The following is a 15,888-nucleotide window of genomic DNA, read 5'->3' as shown; positions in this document are numbered from 1 at the left end:
TTCGTAGTGCAAGAAAACTTTGTTCGAGTCCGAGGATCGAACCCAGGACCACCATCCTAGTGGTTCTACCAAGTGACTTAACCACGGCTGCTAAGAAGCCCTTGTTTGCTAACTTGGCAGGGAGAAGTCGAACCGAGCAATATGAAGGGGAAGGAAGATTGTCTTACGCGTTTATGGAGACCTTCAAAGGAGATGTTAGGTTGTAAATAACAAATTATGGCGGTATCTACAAAGGAGAGCTGTGAAGCTTCCACAGAAACTTTGCTGTCGCCAATTCTGTCGTTCGCCAGAATTTCAAATCAGGTCTACAGTTAAAAGAAGGTGTTCATATAGCTTGGTTTTCGTGCACGTTATTGCATAATCTCTGATCTATTTCAAAACTTAGTCCACAGAGGAGACGTCCTCTGAACACCTTACACCAACATCGCTCACGCTTTGAGCTGTTCACGCCATACACCTTTCCCCTTTATCCAAAAAGAGGAAGTGCACTGTGAAGCTACTGAGCTGCTGCTGAGATCTTTGGCGCCGAGAGTGCCAAGTGACATACCGCTGAAAAAAAAACAACACAAAAAATGACTGGTTTAATCCTGATATATACTGGCACACATATCGCCCTCCCTTGTTGCTGATAGGGACAATAGTGCTGTGACAGCTGCTCCCTAAGCTTATTTTCAGGCTACTCCTGACATGCGTGTCCATTTTCCGGACGCAAGTTCGCTGCATATTCCAAGTAAAAGTTTCAAATATGCTTATCTGATTGTGAGATGCGGTGTGCCTTGGTTGTTAATAATTTCCGGCACTATATAAACTGACAATCCTAATAAGCAACATAGCTGTATGTGCTACGAAATATCTCGGATTGTAGTAAAAGTAATTAAGGATCATAGAAATGAAACATCAAGTTAGTTGCACTATAGCATGATGGTCGTACATTACCTGAATTGGATATTCTTAGTTCGTCCAAGGAGATCAACGTGACCCGCTGAGTATTGTTCGATGACGTCTTTCACATCATAAGGCTTCAGGGCCTCCTTAAATTTCCTCCGCGCTACAAAATATTTAATCTGAAATACAAGCAGGTAAAGAAGGGAATCAATTATGTTTGTAGAATTTTCCAAGAACCTTACTATAATAACCTCTAAACGTCCGTACGTGTAGAATGTAGCTGATCTTAAATATGAGCAATTGCTTGGGGCTCGGGTACTTAATTCATTTCGATTCTAATAAGTATCTGTAGTACCCGACGAACAAAAGAAAGCTGCACGAAAGCCAAAAGTCATTTGTGTCAGGCGGGTGTTCCTGCTATCTGTTGTAGTCTTCTGAAACACGAATATTCATGTCAGCCTGATGGGCGCGCATTGAACGTAACCGCAATTAGGGGATCACGCTTGCCCAAAGATGAGCCCGAAGATATTAGCAAAAGGGTATAATTTGGACAGTGGTTATAACTACAAGAAAGGCCCCAGCCCAAACCTAACCGGGCTTATATTAGGTAACTGTAATGAATGATGCCACTCGATACGTTTTAAGGGCTATCGACACATAACATACCTCTAAGCTAGGTTGCCGAGCCACACGTATTCACGTGTTAACCATTGAGACAAAAATGGTCACTATTACAGCCCACAATAGTGTTACCAAAGAGATCAGTTTCGAACGTCAGATTAACAGAGAGGTACCACTTCCCCTGCCATAACTGTCCGCCGTATTGTTTTCTCGCTTTTCTGCTAGGTACTACAAAAGCTGAAGCTTCTTAAATTACCTCTAAGAGTAAAACAGAGCGAACCTAAGTGCGCCACCCATCACTTGAAGCACTGGTAATTCTCAGCGCATCGCAGCTTTTTAGTGAAGCTAAGTGGCGGCATCGAGACACAGGACTTGGTTGGCTAAGCAAAAGCAGCAAGTGTTGTAAAAGAGAAACGGCATCACTCGCCTAAAATTGATGTCTCCTGAAATTATTTGTAAAAGGCCTGGGTTGGAATACACAAGCCACAAATGCACTGCAGACATACAAAGTCATCTGCCAAGACTTCTAGCTATTGAAACTATGCTAAAATTGCTAGTGTTCAGAAGATGTGACATTCTACATGGAGGGCCAGCATGGTCACAAGACTATTAACTCAAGTGGTATCACAAACTGAAGAAAGTTGATAATATCCAGCAGCCATAATATTTGTCTTCTTACCTTCCTGAGCGATCTGATGGCGTTTTTATGTTGTTTCGTGAGCACTGTAAGCCTGGGTTCTTCGGGCTCTTCGTCTGCAGTGGTACAATGAAAAGAACACTGGTCAGATGACTGTACTAAGTGGAGAAATGTCCATACATTCTATATTTTAACAAAAAAAAAAACCCCAAAACAATGTATAATTTTTATAATAACTACAAAATTTTTACAATATAGCTGCAAAAATTATTTTAAGCAATCTGTCCTCGCTAAAGTAGAACAGCTAGTATAGAAAGGCATAAACGCGATCAGTAAAGCATTGTGACCAATTAAGTTCTCATTGACAAAATGTTCTTGTATACTTTCCTGACACGGATATCATTAACTGGAAATCGAAGCGTCAACTGGAGTGACAAGAGAAATGAAAATAGTGCACGTAAAACGCTAGCATGTAATAAATGTGGGTGTCCTGTGAAGTTTAACACTAGCTCTATTGCTTGAGCTGATAGTTTGGATTTACCAGGCGACTTTATTTATCCCGCTGGCATCTGGAGGCTAGAGCGACTTTATCTTAACGGCTTCTATTTCTTGTGCAGAAATAATCTTGTCAAGGATCGTGCACGCTGTCAAAGACGGCCGCTAAGTGCCGATCGTCGACAAAAGGCCTTTAGTTCGTGCTTCATTTGTTTCATTGCTCTACCACAACCATGCCGTGAATACGTGCAAGGCTAAAGCAGACAATCTTTTGGTGTGATCCCCTAGCTGACGTACACATCAGTCAGAAAAACATCTGCCATGAGGATTTAGCGACTAGGTTTTTCGTTTAAAAGCTCTGTCAATAATAATTCGGCAGGCTTGCTCCTTTTGCACTGTTTTGAAATGAGGCCATCTAACAGAAAGAACAAATGTGGTATCACAGCGCAAAAATTGCTGCTCCTCTTTCAATAAATGGCAGCTGCCTATAGTTTCTGGCCGGTTTGTGCCTTACTACTTACATCTGAGCATGGGCATCATGTCAGTAGCCCTCATAATTGATAACAATAACATGTAGATATATCTCTATTCGTCAAATATATGGTGGGTGTTTTCACTTTCCCTACGGGTGTTATCACCTTTCAGGACACAAAGGGATGCACCCAAAATGCTGTCATCAAAGAAGTACGTTTCGGCCCGCTAGGTCATTTGCACGTCCACTGACAAACACTGGAGGAAAAGGCTCGGAAATGCATGGAGTTATATTTTAAACATGTGCGCCCTAGTGCCGTTCAAAACATTTCAGGTAACGCTAATGCGCTTCTGAAGAAGTTTGAAAAGTGGCAGGAAATAGCCGCAACTTCCTTCTTCACCCTTTTCCAAAGGCTTTGAAGCTATCTATGCAGGTAAACGAAAAAAAATTCACAAAAAAATCTCAGAGAACCAGAAGAAGTCAGGCTGAAATGTGACTATTTTTGCGAAGTTCATACTAGGTTTATACCACAAGCAGAAGCCGAGATGCTCATGTCATGAACGGCGGCAAAGCACCACAAGCACTTTTGCGAACGCTTCAGGAACGAAAGCCGCTTGAGAGAGAGGAGAATTTGCGCCGCATTTTCATGCAGGTGAAATGAGAAAGCAGCTGTGTGTGGGCCATGCCAGCGGATATTTAAGGATATGGTGCTCAAAGTAAATCCGAAGCCCCCGCTACGCCTTCGGTGACGGCCTGTGACATGGAAAAACCATCATGCTAAAATAGGCCCGTCATCAGAGTACCGGGCAGGGGTCAAATAGGAGATCAGCCGCACAAAAGGAACTGGCAGAATGCACTGGCCTCGTTCCATTAAAAACTAGAATAAATTGTCCAGCCCCGTTAAAAGCAAATTTTTTTTACGCATGCGCTTAAACAATGTTCATTTCTTCTCTTTTCTCGGGGTGTCGAACAAAGCATACGCAAATTAGTTCTCCCACTGACAGGTACGATATATAAGATATTTTTTTTTGTTGCAAAGTCGCATCCAAGCGAAAGGACCAGCTCATCGGCACCTTCTACTCTTCATGGAAATTGGTAGCTCTCTTGAAAATCGCACCTTGCAGGAACATTTTAAGACATCATATATATTCGGGTAACTTCGCAAACCTCCCTTTCCTTTATCGTCATCACGTGATCTCTGCCACAACGCCCCATCAAGGCAAGTCAACGAGAATACCTTACCTTTCCCACCTCTCAGTACGACGCAAATGAGCCTTCAGGGACGCCGACATCATCTACCATTGACAAAGTTAACTGCAGTAGCCCTTGCTTTAAAATTCTACAGAAAACACCTCATTCGAAGATTCTTCACGCTGCATGCAGGATTCTTGGATTATCTGGGTCTTCCTAGAGTGCTCCTATGGTTAATATACACGCTTTATGGTTTTCCATGCAGGCGTCTGATGTTTCCGTTTCCTCGAAGCATTACCGATTCCATGCTTGTTCGTGTTTTGCCATGTCATTCCATAAGCATCTCGCCTTCAAAAATGTTCTCAGCTCAAAGCAACATTGGCAAGGACAGCGAGCGAACGATCCCTAGACGCTGTCTTTCAGCTTCAGGTATCTACAAAGCGTCTAAGCAAAACCCATGAACACAGAATGAAATGAACTTTGACAGAAATCCCTGATAGTAGGTGCTTGAACAGTATGAGCAAGAAAAAGCGATCTGCGACCGCTGCTAAACATATCAAACCCGCTTTCGTGGTCTGCCTTTAATTCTGTAAGAACTTCGTCTATTGATTAACTCGCTAGCTGAAAGACGGGGTCTGTGTCGTGCACAACATTTCAGCGTTTTCTTCTTGCTTTGAAAAACAATAAACGCGTTAAATATTGGTCAGGTCATAGCATAACGCCTTCCTTGCCCTCAGAGGCACCCCTCTGAAAACGCGACAAGGTGAGAGGTGCACAGATATCTACAAAAAAGAATTTCCGGCAGCTTATAGGTTTTACACCTTAGTTCTTTGTTCATATTTAGATGTTGCTTTAGTCTGAGCAAAAAAACGAGATGCTGCTGGGTTACTTTGTTTCGAACGTGCATGTGCGCCAAGAATGAAGGCTGGAAATAACTGTCAAGAAAACATCTCCATCGGAGGTAATGCAGCAGGGAAACAAAATGCGAACTGGGTGCTTCGAGCAACATGCCGATGGTCAGATAAAAAGCATGCTCTTGTTGAAGCATCAAAGAGCCCACGATTCCAGAAAGTGATAAGTGCTCGGAAGCAGCAGAGCACATCAACACTGGTTGATATAGGCGCTGTTCAGACAGTGGAGCAAAGGATCTCGCACTGTTACGAAATAATTTCTGCATTCTCTTCGAGAGAGTCATTCGTCAACTTCTCTCTGCGACGAGCTTCTTATGTGAGTGGGGATCCGGGTAGGAAACACAAAGTCCCAATAAGGCGCTCGCACTATAAGGGTTTGTCTCATCTAGGAGCTCTGGCAGCGTATTGAGCTACTTGCGGTCAGGATTGCTTTAGAACATCATTATTGCAAAGCGTGCAATTAGTCTGCTGTGCTCTTGTTCCCGAAATGCATGTTTATAATGAGAAGTCCGAACTGCCCTAAATGCAGAGCATTCATTCTACGCTGTGCGGATATAGTTACCGCCAAGTCGACAGTGATCTGTTAGACAAACGCAGCACACAAGTCCGCAACTGATTATGAAGACCAGACTCTGTCTGCATTTCGTTTGCGTCTTAATCCACGAGGACGCCATGTAAGAAAAAAGAAAAACATCCTATTCACGTTTTGAATATCTAAAGGCCAGGACGTTTGCATCAAATATAAGACACACGTGATTACTTGAACCTGAATAACCCCACGCCAGTTTTATTTCTCCACACGGTTGCTATCACTTCAATCAGCAACCCTAAATTTACCCTTCAGAAGCCCCTGTCCTACAATCCGACACCGAGTGCTCCCTTAGCTGAAGAAATTGGAGTTTTGAACAAATTCAAGCCATGCAATTTCCGCAATTTTTCACAATACATGGTCACTGCATCATACATTGCGAAACGAAACAGCAGTAGTGCGTACATGAAAAGCGGAAGAATAGTCGTCTTGTAATAAATAAATCTCAGAAACTCACTTTTTCGGCAACTCAAGATAAGCGACTGGCTCTCCTCATTTTTATGGCGCATGGAATCAGACCTACCTACCAAACTGTATGTTTGTTTTTTCTAAAGATATCTTTGTAAGCTCCTAAGTTTCTTTTTGTTTACTTGAATTCCTATAAGAAAAAAAGTACCAGCACACATTATAAATTACAGGCTGAAGCGTATTTATTTTATAGTCCAGCACGTGTCAGCCTATGGATAGTATAAACTTTGTTGGCATTGGTATGCCAACACACAGTGATGTGTGTGACCGATTTGCCCATAAATATTAGCCTAACGTTGATATGCACCTATGATAAGAAATGGTCACGTAGACCAATGTGCACTAGTGTATGGATCGCTGATATATTTGGAACATTCTTTGAGACACAATGGGTCCCGGATAGCAGGACTAAAGGCACATGCCCTGTTCCTTCGAGGGCCGTCTCCCATACGCTGGACGGCAAGTGCAAATGATGTATTGCAATTTTATGCAAATTCTAATGAAAAGTAAACTGATAAAACACCAGCAAAACAATTACGCATATTTGAAATATATATATATATATATATATATATATATATATATATATATATATATATATATTTGTTCGCCATGAACGAGGACAAAATATGCTCATGGCGTTAAATAAGACTTCTTGAATCTCTTAAAAATCTCATGTGATCTAAGTCTGGATTCTTAAAGCTCCGAGGTTATCTAAATCGCTGCATGATAGCACGGAAAGATCGGTGGGTCTAGCAGAAAGTTAGGCTCTAGATACGCCAGAGTTTCGATACCATAACCAGCTCTTACAGCGGGTAATTTGTAGAAGCTACTACATGCACTGTTCTGAAGGCATGGGTTTTACCCTCTCCAAAGTGTTCATCTCCTGCATTTCAAAAGCACCGTTAGGTGCTTAAATTGACAAGCATTCTTTTCGTACCAGTTTTCAGGATGGGCTGCAAGAAAATTGAGTAAGCGTAGATGAATTAAGTCTATTCATTACTGCAAATGGCAGGGCATGAGAGCTGTACTGAATGCCGCGGAAGAAAGTTTGGGCCATAATGGCCGAGAAAGCTCCTCAATGTAAAGCCTTACCAGCTGGTGAGGATGTCCATCAAGAAAGAATACCGCGAAAGAAACAAAGGAGCGCAATTGTAGGCTAGCTCAAAAGCATCTTAAATATTTGAGAAGAAAGTTGGGAGTACGTGCCTGCAGCATTTTTTCTGAAAAGTTCACGATGTAGACTTACCCGTATAGGCCATTACGTGCACAATGAGGTTTTTGGCTACTTATTGTACATTTTGTCCGGACAATATTTAGTTCAGCGCATTTTCATATAATCTCACTCTGCTCAAGCTTGCCATTCTAGTGCGCCCTTTTTATGAAAAAAGTGATAATTTGGGTCTGGAAAACAAAACGAAAAGGTTGAAAAAAGAGCGTCACACACACGCAATAACAACACAGAGAATTTGTCGTGCCCTTCCTGGAAAAGTCGGGCACCAACATATTGCGTGAGCGCTACTAAGTGCAGCATGTTGTAATTACATCAGTAGATTGAACACACGCGCCCGCCAGCATCCCGCAATTCCCTTTGCCTTGTGCGTTTAATCAGTTCAGCTGAGATGACGCTTTCTTGCGGTGGATCAGGATCGAACTACAGCAGGAACTTGAGAACGTGACCATTGAATAGGTTGCACACTGCACTCTTTAGAGACATAGTTTGTTTTATATAGCAAATCATTACAACGACTAAAGAGACAGCCTCGAGAAACCAGATACAAACTACCCTTGGATCAGAATCGCGTCGGTTGTGAGCCTGTTTTAAAGTTCTTAGGCCATTGTAGAGTAGTGTGCCATGTATGTGAGGTCTAACAAAAAGTTCTCAATGATGAGAACGTGTGACGCCTTTATATGTGCATCTGCTGCACTGCAGATATGCGATGCCTGTCTGTCATCGCCTCACAACTGTGTCCACGTACAGGTAGGTGACAGCGAGGCTTTTCAAATTTATAGAGATATCGATAACAATTTCTTGTTTTATGCTAAAAGAGCCATGCTGATCCTGACTTTTACAACCCTACCACTACCGGTCTGCTTAACGTTATACATCGACATCTACATTTCACTAACGCTGGCCAAACATTGGTTGGATGTATGCCCACAGGCGCCTTTCGACAGCACCATTAAAAACTTAGACCGCAGGCATAGGCGGGTCCTGTACTGAAGCGCAATTGGTGGAGAGCTGCTGGCAGGTTCCAGCCTGCAGTCTCAAGAATCTCGTTTGCCGTAGTACGTCTACTGTGTAGTGCATCACTACGAAGTGAAAATAAAAATAAAAGCTTTCAACAGAAGTTATTACGCGAATTATACAACACGAATAATCAAATATATGAGTATATTTGACTACAAAAGAAAAAGTGTTCTTTACATAATGGTAATCAGCAGAAGTGTGTGTGGCCATTGGGCTCCAATAGAAAAAAAAAACAGGTATTACGCTCAAGAAAATCTGGGCACACTGCCTTACGGAAAGTACAACTCGCGTAAATCCCGAAGTGCTGTTGATGCGCGGATAAGTGACTGTTGCTGAGAAGTCTGTTCGATTCTTTCAGAAAGCAAGCACAGATTAAAAGCGGGAAACAATTTGGTGGACACCTAGCGAATAACTTTAAATGCTTAATTTTATCGACAACTACATGTTGTAAGTTGTATGGAATGATGTACAACCCTGCCACGAAGCTGTGTTTAACATAGTGACTATTTTGGATAGCTCGTGCAAGTCTAACATATTGGACCAACGAAAGACATGTCAGCACATGAAAAAGAAATACATGGCAGTGCGCTGTGTACCTTTTCATGTGCTTCCGCTTATTTTGCTGGTTCAACACATTTGTTTGTATCTTTGTTCTTGTTCAAAGTCGCCAACAGGCAGCTTTCGCACTTTCTGATGGAAGATGCGACCAGGTTTATCTCGTATGATCGTAGTCGCACGTAGCAGCTTTTAGATTGTGAGTTGACTTTCAAGTTGCTTTTGCCTCTTTTTCTCAAAGGTTTCCTTCCAGCTTTAAATTCACAGCAACCTACAGGGGCAAGGATTCTGCCCTTCGACGACAGCCGAGCCGGTACTGATATCGCCGCATCCATGCTATTGAGTTCTTCACGCGTAAAATGTAGCCTAAGCATTTTATTCGAAGCTTTCGCTGTCTTCGTGAGTCTCGGACTGCCGCCATCAGCACGTATTATGTAGTGGAGGTGCGCTACCACCCGGTTGCGTGTGGCCGCTCCCAAAAGATAGCAAATGAATGCTGAACTATTAGGCTACGAGTGCACCCACAACCTTCGCCGCAGACAGCTTCCGAGCATCATTTTTAGAGTAAAATAAATTTTGTACAATACGAAGACACTTCAGAACCACGGAATACAGACGGCGATTGCTGTCGTATTTTGGTTCACCATGCATACAGCACGACGCAGAACAACGATCAAGACAGCATACAACACAAAGGGCTTGTGGTGTGCGTGCTGCCTTTGTCGTTGCCCAAATTTCTTCGTCGCGCTTCATGTGTGAAAGCCTGATGTACAAACATGTCCACCAACTGGTTTTCAGTATTTCGGTGCGAACTGTTCAACGAAATCACTTTGTGCATGCATATAAGACGAACGACACCATAATATTACACAATGCAGACAAATTATCCACCCGCTCCGGAGCGCCTAATTTGAGCAACTGGCACACGGCACCTGTTTCAAGCAGTATACATGTTGACATGGCTTCCCAAGTAGCAAAAACAATCCGCCCAGTATAGCAAAGTGTTGTTAAAGTACTGGGCCTATGTAGTCCGCACATTCTCAGTGCACTCCCAATGTCCGGTCGATGGTTTTCGCTGCCTGCGCTTGTAGACCTTTATGCTTGTCAAGGCATAATCGAAACTCCTTTTAAATACAAAAAGACATGGCCGTCAGGACGTACAACAGTCGCTGCTGTGCTTGCGCCTAGGCGCTAGCATGCATAGGTTTCTGGACCGTGCTGACACCAACTGGCTGTTTTCTTTCTACCTATCTCATGCTCTAGACGCCAGTGGCACTGCGTCTGCGCGGCCTATTGGAAGCAAACATCGGTCCATGTACTAAGGAATACTCCGCCTAGAGTGCTGCGCCAAATGTTTAGCGTGTGAATTCATGATTGGAATAAGGTTGACGTTTTGATGCCGCATGATTTCTTTCCATCACAGATGGATTTAGCAACAAGCGCACTTAATGAAATTTTCCTCACAGTTCCATGAACCACCCGGTTTTCATGGAGCTGATAGGGTTGTAGGTATTTTGTCTATTGCTTGTAAGAGAAGGATGGGTGAAGCTAGTACAGTCACATCACATCACGTCACAGTCATATCACGTAACGTAACATCAAAATCATAGCCTTTCGATTAGGCCTGTGCTTTTCATAAAGCGGAGCAGTGCCTGGGAGGCCTTCACCGCAGACGGTCGTCGTGGCCAGGGACCTAAAATCTTAATTTCAGTCAATGGGCATCCATCTAGATGATCCAGCGCACGGCATAGACACTGTCTTTCCTCACTGTATATGGGGCACTAACAAAGAATGTGGCCTATAGTCTTGTCGCGTCCACAGTTTGTACATGCAGGGCTGTTTGCCATGCCTATCATAAAAGAATAACACCCCTTTCCCCCAGTGGAGGGAAGCAAACCGGTTTCTTCTTCTTCTCCCTCGTTGTAATGGCACATACCCACAGTGGGGGATTGGCCAGAATTCGTTGTAGGTGACATAATATTTTTGATAATGTCGATTTGACTGTATGATATAGATAACCTAATAATCCGGTAATAATAATAACCTAAATATTAATAATAATAATAACATAATAATAATAACATAATATTTTTGATAATGTCGATTTGACTGTATGATATAGATAACCTAATAATCCGGTAATAATAATAACCTAATAAGCCGGTTTGTTTTACGGGTTAACCTCCCTGCCTTTCTTCCTCATCTTCCTCCTCCTCCTGTCAATTGCTTATTAGTGTTCTATGATAGAGCTCACCCGGCCGCGTATTGCCATACCATATCCCGTAGGCGCACTGGAGCAGACGACGCTTTCAGTGAGTTAAACGGCGATTGTTGCTGGAAGATCTCTCTGAACGCAACCTAAAAGTAACATACACTCACTGTAAATGGTGATTGTTGCTGAAAGATGTCTCTGAACGCAACCTAAAGGTGACATACACTCACTGAGGCAGAAAATGATTGTGGGGAAGGTAATTGCTTAGTGTAACTCTTGTCGTACCGATTCTTATTTAAAGGTGTCATTAAACGCAACCTAAAGGTAACATACACTCACTGAAGGCAGGATATAATTACAGTGAGGGCAATTGCAAAAAAAAAATATTCCAAAAAAACATAGAGCACAGGAGTCGAACGCATGTTTAATGGCATCAGTTAAAAGAGGCGTGGTGTTCATCTATTGCGCCACCAAACCTTTTTTTTTTCTTTATTGCCGACTTGGACATTCAAAACAAGACGATGAACAATAAAACGTGCCGAAACTTGAGGAAGAAGTTGCGCCACCAAACCGACGAGAACGGTGGGCTTTAAATATGTTCTTATTTGTTTAGACAATATATCCACTATTTGTCGCCTGGTGGCGCTGCTCAGAGGAATCACGCGCCAGAGCGTCGTCTGCTCGAGTGCTGCTACGGGATATGGTTTGCTAATACGCTACACGACCGTGATTATGCCCCTGTTTGCGATGTCAGTAAGTGTAGACTTGCCAGCGTGACACATTGTGGTGACGTCATGCATGACTTCCCCGCACGGTAACCAATCACAGGAGAGCGGTGTGAGATTTCAGGCGCGAAACCTCGCAGCGTTTATCTATGTAAAAAGCCGACAAAGAAACACCGAAACTACAGTGACCGGCGCAGACTGTTTTAGTTCCTACTCGTCATACACAAATTTCTTCGCGCCATTCAGGCCTCAAACAAAATGTTTTGGCTCAGTTTAAACAGTACATTTTATGTAAAGTCAGGCGTATAGAAACGGTGAAATGGGAGAGAGACAAAGTATGCATTCACCTGAGGCAGAAGTAGGTATTAATCAGCCTTTCTACTGGAAGGCCAACGTACAGCCATGTGCAGACCTCTTGCAAGAGTGCTCGACTCAGCTCCCAGAGTGCGAAAGGAGACACGGGCAATGGCAGCCATGGCGCGAGGAGAAACTAAAGAATGAAGCTCTGCGTGGCAGTAATAAATGTGCGTCATGCACAAGGCAAGGAAAGTGCGGAAAGTCAAAAACAAGTTCAACTTGCTTCGTGAAGTGAGGCGAAAATTCAGTGCCCGCTATTCTGAGCCGCAGCGACTCAGCACGAATAGGGATGTGCATAAAGTCACAGATCTTTATTTTTCACTTATTGTTCGCTATTGCTTATATAATGTATCAACGTTGTAAGCGCGCTACGACACATGTGAACTTAGCAATGAATCGACTGATTTTAAAGAATTGCTGCATTCAACAGGTATTAGAACAATTTTTTTAGAATCACATCCCCAAGAAGCAGACCTCTCAATTGAATTTATGCTTTTATTTTGTTAAACTGACGAGTAAGTGCTTATTGCTCCTGATATTATGACATCATGAAGGCTCGTTAACTACAAGAGCGTACAAAGGCTGTCACATTTCAAGCCCAATGGTTTTAGAAGAAGCGTAAAAAGCAAGTGTGCGAGTGCTCTTAGCTTACCAATAAACATTTCTTGCTTCCCAAGCCTATGAAAAAAGCCTCCGCAAAGAGTTGTGGAGCGATGAGACCCTGTACTCGAAGAAAAGGCAAGTATATTTAGGAAATCGCACGCAGACGCTACTAAGTGGAGAGGACACAAAACGTAGTCGCTTTCCTGGAACTGACACTAAATTAGCTCGTATACAATATCCGCTTACGGTTTTGTTAAACCCATTGTTGCAAGAAAATGAGAAACTTAACATCATTTTGCCTCAGCTCGCGCTGTCTTCCGAGATAAGTCAACATTTTGGAATGTGACCTAAAGAAAGAAGAGGAGACTAGTTTGGCTCGAATATACTAAACATATCAAGAATAGGGGCATAAAATTTGTTTTCTGTTCTAATATGCTGCTGCATAGTCCCTTGGTGAGTATATTGCAATTGTGGTAGCCCATGACCTTTACTCGCAACAGCGTCTATTACGTTAGAGACGCGCCCTTTACACTAGGTACTCGTTATGAATTGATAAATATGATTGAAGCCAGAGTCTAGTTCAAGTTCCTTCAATGAAATCTTACCTCTTTCCAAATTACAGAAATCGTTTCCTGCACTCTAATGTAGCTTTCAGGAAGCAACGTAATTCAATACCATCACAAACACCTGAAACCGCATTTTTGGACAGCGCGCAGGCGTAGTATTTTCGTACTGTCCTCTTAGCTGCCTTCTGCGCTCGTTACAGTGGATTGGTTTGAAGCACTAAATATTCTGTGATGCGGCTACAAGAACTATTGGCTAACTCTTCTGGGCGCGTTTTTCGACGCTTTCTCAGTGGTACAATCTCAAACAGCATCCCATTTTGTTTATAGAATCTATTCATATTGGACAGAGTTGCACTTAATAGAAGATATATCTCGTGCTATTTTATTATTGCTGTGCGCCCAAGTTCTTCCGCGTATAGTTGTGGTTATTTAATCATTGTAATAAAATCAAATTTATCACCAAGCATCTTTTTCTTTGTTTCGGCCAACCTACGGCAACTAGAAGAATTGTCGTCCTGCGCTTGCACCTATTAGCTAAATGTACCAGAAAAAAGCAGTGCGAGGCGCTTCTCACAATACATCGCAGGAAGCTAGAAATCTCCTATGGGGTTGCTTGTGGTTATTTTGTTTTCGTGATGCAATCTTATATGCTAAATATTGTGGCTATATTTGGCGTCAGAAAGAAAAGATTTGTCAAGATTTTGCTGGCATAGCTACCGTTTTTCTTTGCTCACTCTTGCTTGTAAAGCTGGCGTCGCTAAAAGGAGCGACCAGCCAACTTGCGCCAATATGGCCATCGCCTAAACATGCGACCAAGATAAAGCGATTTCTCAGTGTTGTCTGCTTGCGATTGTACGTTTCATGCTGCTTTTTTGTTATTTTTCTCTGGCAGCACTGTTCCACGCTCCTCCTTGCTTCATTGGCCTGGTCCCATTGCTGCCACCGTAGAGATGGTATTCAACATACCATGCATAGCCTATATTAAACGCCCACTTACTACTGCGCGCTTCGAGCTAAGGAACATTGTCAGACCAAGAGATCATGTGTCCCTAAACACTAAACGCAACTACCATTACTTTCAGTTGCCAAGTATTTCACTAGCCACTGTCCACATTCGCGATATATTAGTACTGAAAACAATTCCTAATTCCTTGAATGAACGAACATTGGGGCTACATACTCAACCAGCCAAAGGACGAGACACAGGAAAGAAGAGGACAGGACAAGGCTGGACTAGCAACTGAATGTTTATTGATCAGAAGAAAACAACGAAGACTCCTTCCGAAAAGCACGCGCCCAACCCAACCGGTGGAATGGCAGGAAATTGGGAAGAAGATGAAAAAGAAAGTTCATAGCCAATTCAAAGTCAAGGCCTAACTAACGACTTTTCTAATGGATCAAATACCTTACAATGAAGGCTGACCGACGCCTTAGCCACACACTTGTCCTCGGCTTTAGCCTTGACTTTGAATTGGCTATGAATTTTCTTCTTCATCTCCTTCCCAATTTCCTGCCATTCCACCGGTTGGGTTGTGCGCGTGCTTTTCGGAAGGAGTCTTCGTTGTTTTCTTCTGATCAATAAACATTCAGTTGCTAGTCCAACCTTGTCCTGTCCTCTTCTTTCCTATGTCTCGTCCTTTGGCTGGTTAAGTAGGAACCCTTACCAACGTGCCCAGTCGTCAACCTTGTTGAATTGGGGCTAGAGATGGCATGGCAAGTCGTGCACCGTAGGCAATTCGGGGCACGCACTACTTCTAGAGTCCCAGGGCGCACCTTGTAGCCCAAGGCTGAGAGGCCATTTCATGCATATGCTGCATTCCACTGTGTGCAGGCTCGAGAAAAAGTGGTCGCACAAATATGTGGTACTGACTTTGACTGCTTGTACTCAGGTGCACAAGAGGCATTTTCGAGTCATTTCAGTGACAATAAGCACTTATACTCAATAAATTATATGATGCAGCGAAATTCATGCATAAAAGAAAGCTTGAAAGCACACCGCGACTGCAGTGCAGAACGGCCGGTCCGACGGAATGCAGTCTTTCACAGCTGCGTTGCCAATTAGGCAACCACGTTTTTCCCGTTAAGGCAAGAAGCGCTATTTAGAAAATTATTATTGGTAACGTGTTGAGCGGCTTAAAACGGCTGAGCATAAAGGTGCTTGGAAAAGTGCATCTGCAGTTCATGCGGATGAGATAATGCGAATATTTGCGGCTGTCGTGCTGGAAGTGCTTTTCATTCTGACGAGGTTCTTTTCATGCTTCAGTGAGTGATGAACTATGTAATTAGAGAAGGGCCCGTTGAATGTGTTCCAGTATTATTCGTGTCAGATAGCGACCATACTTCTAAAGTT

At 43.0% G+C, this 15,888-nt stretch overlaps 1 protein-coding gene across 1 annotated transcript in view; it reads right to left on the bottom strand.

Moving 5' to 3' along the window:
- LOC146208900 (potassium voltage-gated channel subfamily KQT member 5-like) overlaps positions 1-15,888 on the bottom strand; it is a 100,368-nt gene that overhangs the window by 8,579 nt on the left and 75,901 nt on the right. Inside the window, exons 9-10 of the mRNA XM_084596384.1 lie at positions 2,186-2,259; positions 937-1,064 (exon numbers count right to left, since the gene is read on the bottom strand). Coding sequence (XP_084452510.1) covers positions 937-1,064; positions 2,186-2,259 — 202 coding nt within the window. The remainder of the gene's footprint in view (positions 1-936; positions 1,065-2,185; positions 2,260-15,888) is intronic.

The sequence above is a fragment of the Amblyomma maculatum genome, chromosome 1 (genome assembly GCF_055883805.1).
Source record: "Amblyomma maculatum isolate TAMU_Amacu chromosome 1, ASM5588380v1, whole genome shotgun sequence".
Classification (NCBI taxonomy): domain Eukaryota; kingdom Metazoa; phylum Arthropoda; class Arachnida; order Ixodida; family Ixodidae; genus Amblyomma; species Amblyomma maculatum.
Note: the sequence above shows the minus strand (reverse complement) of the source record. Positions and strands in the feature narration are given on the sequence as shown.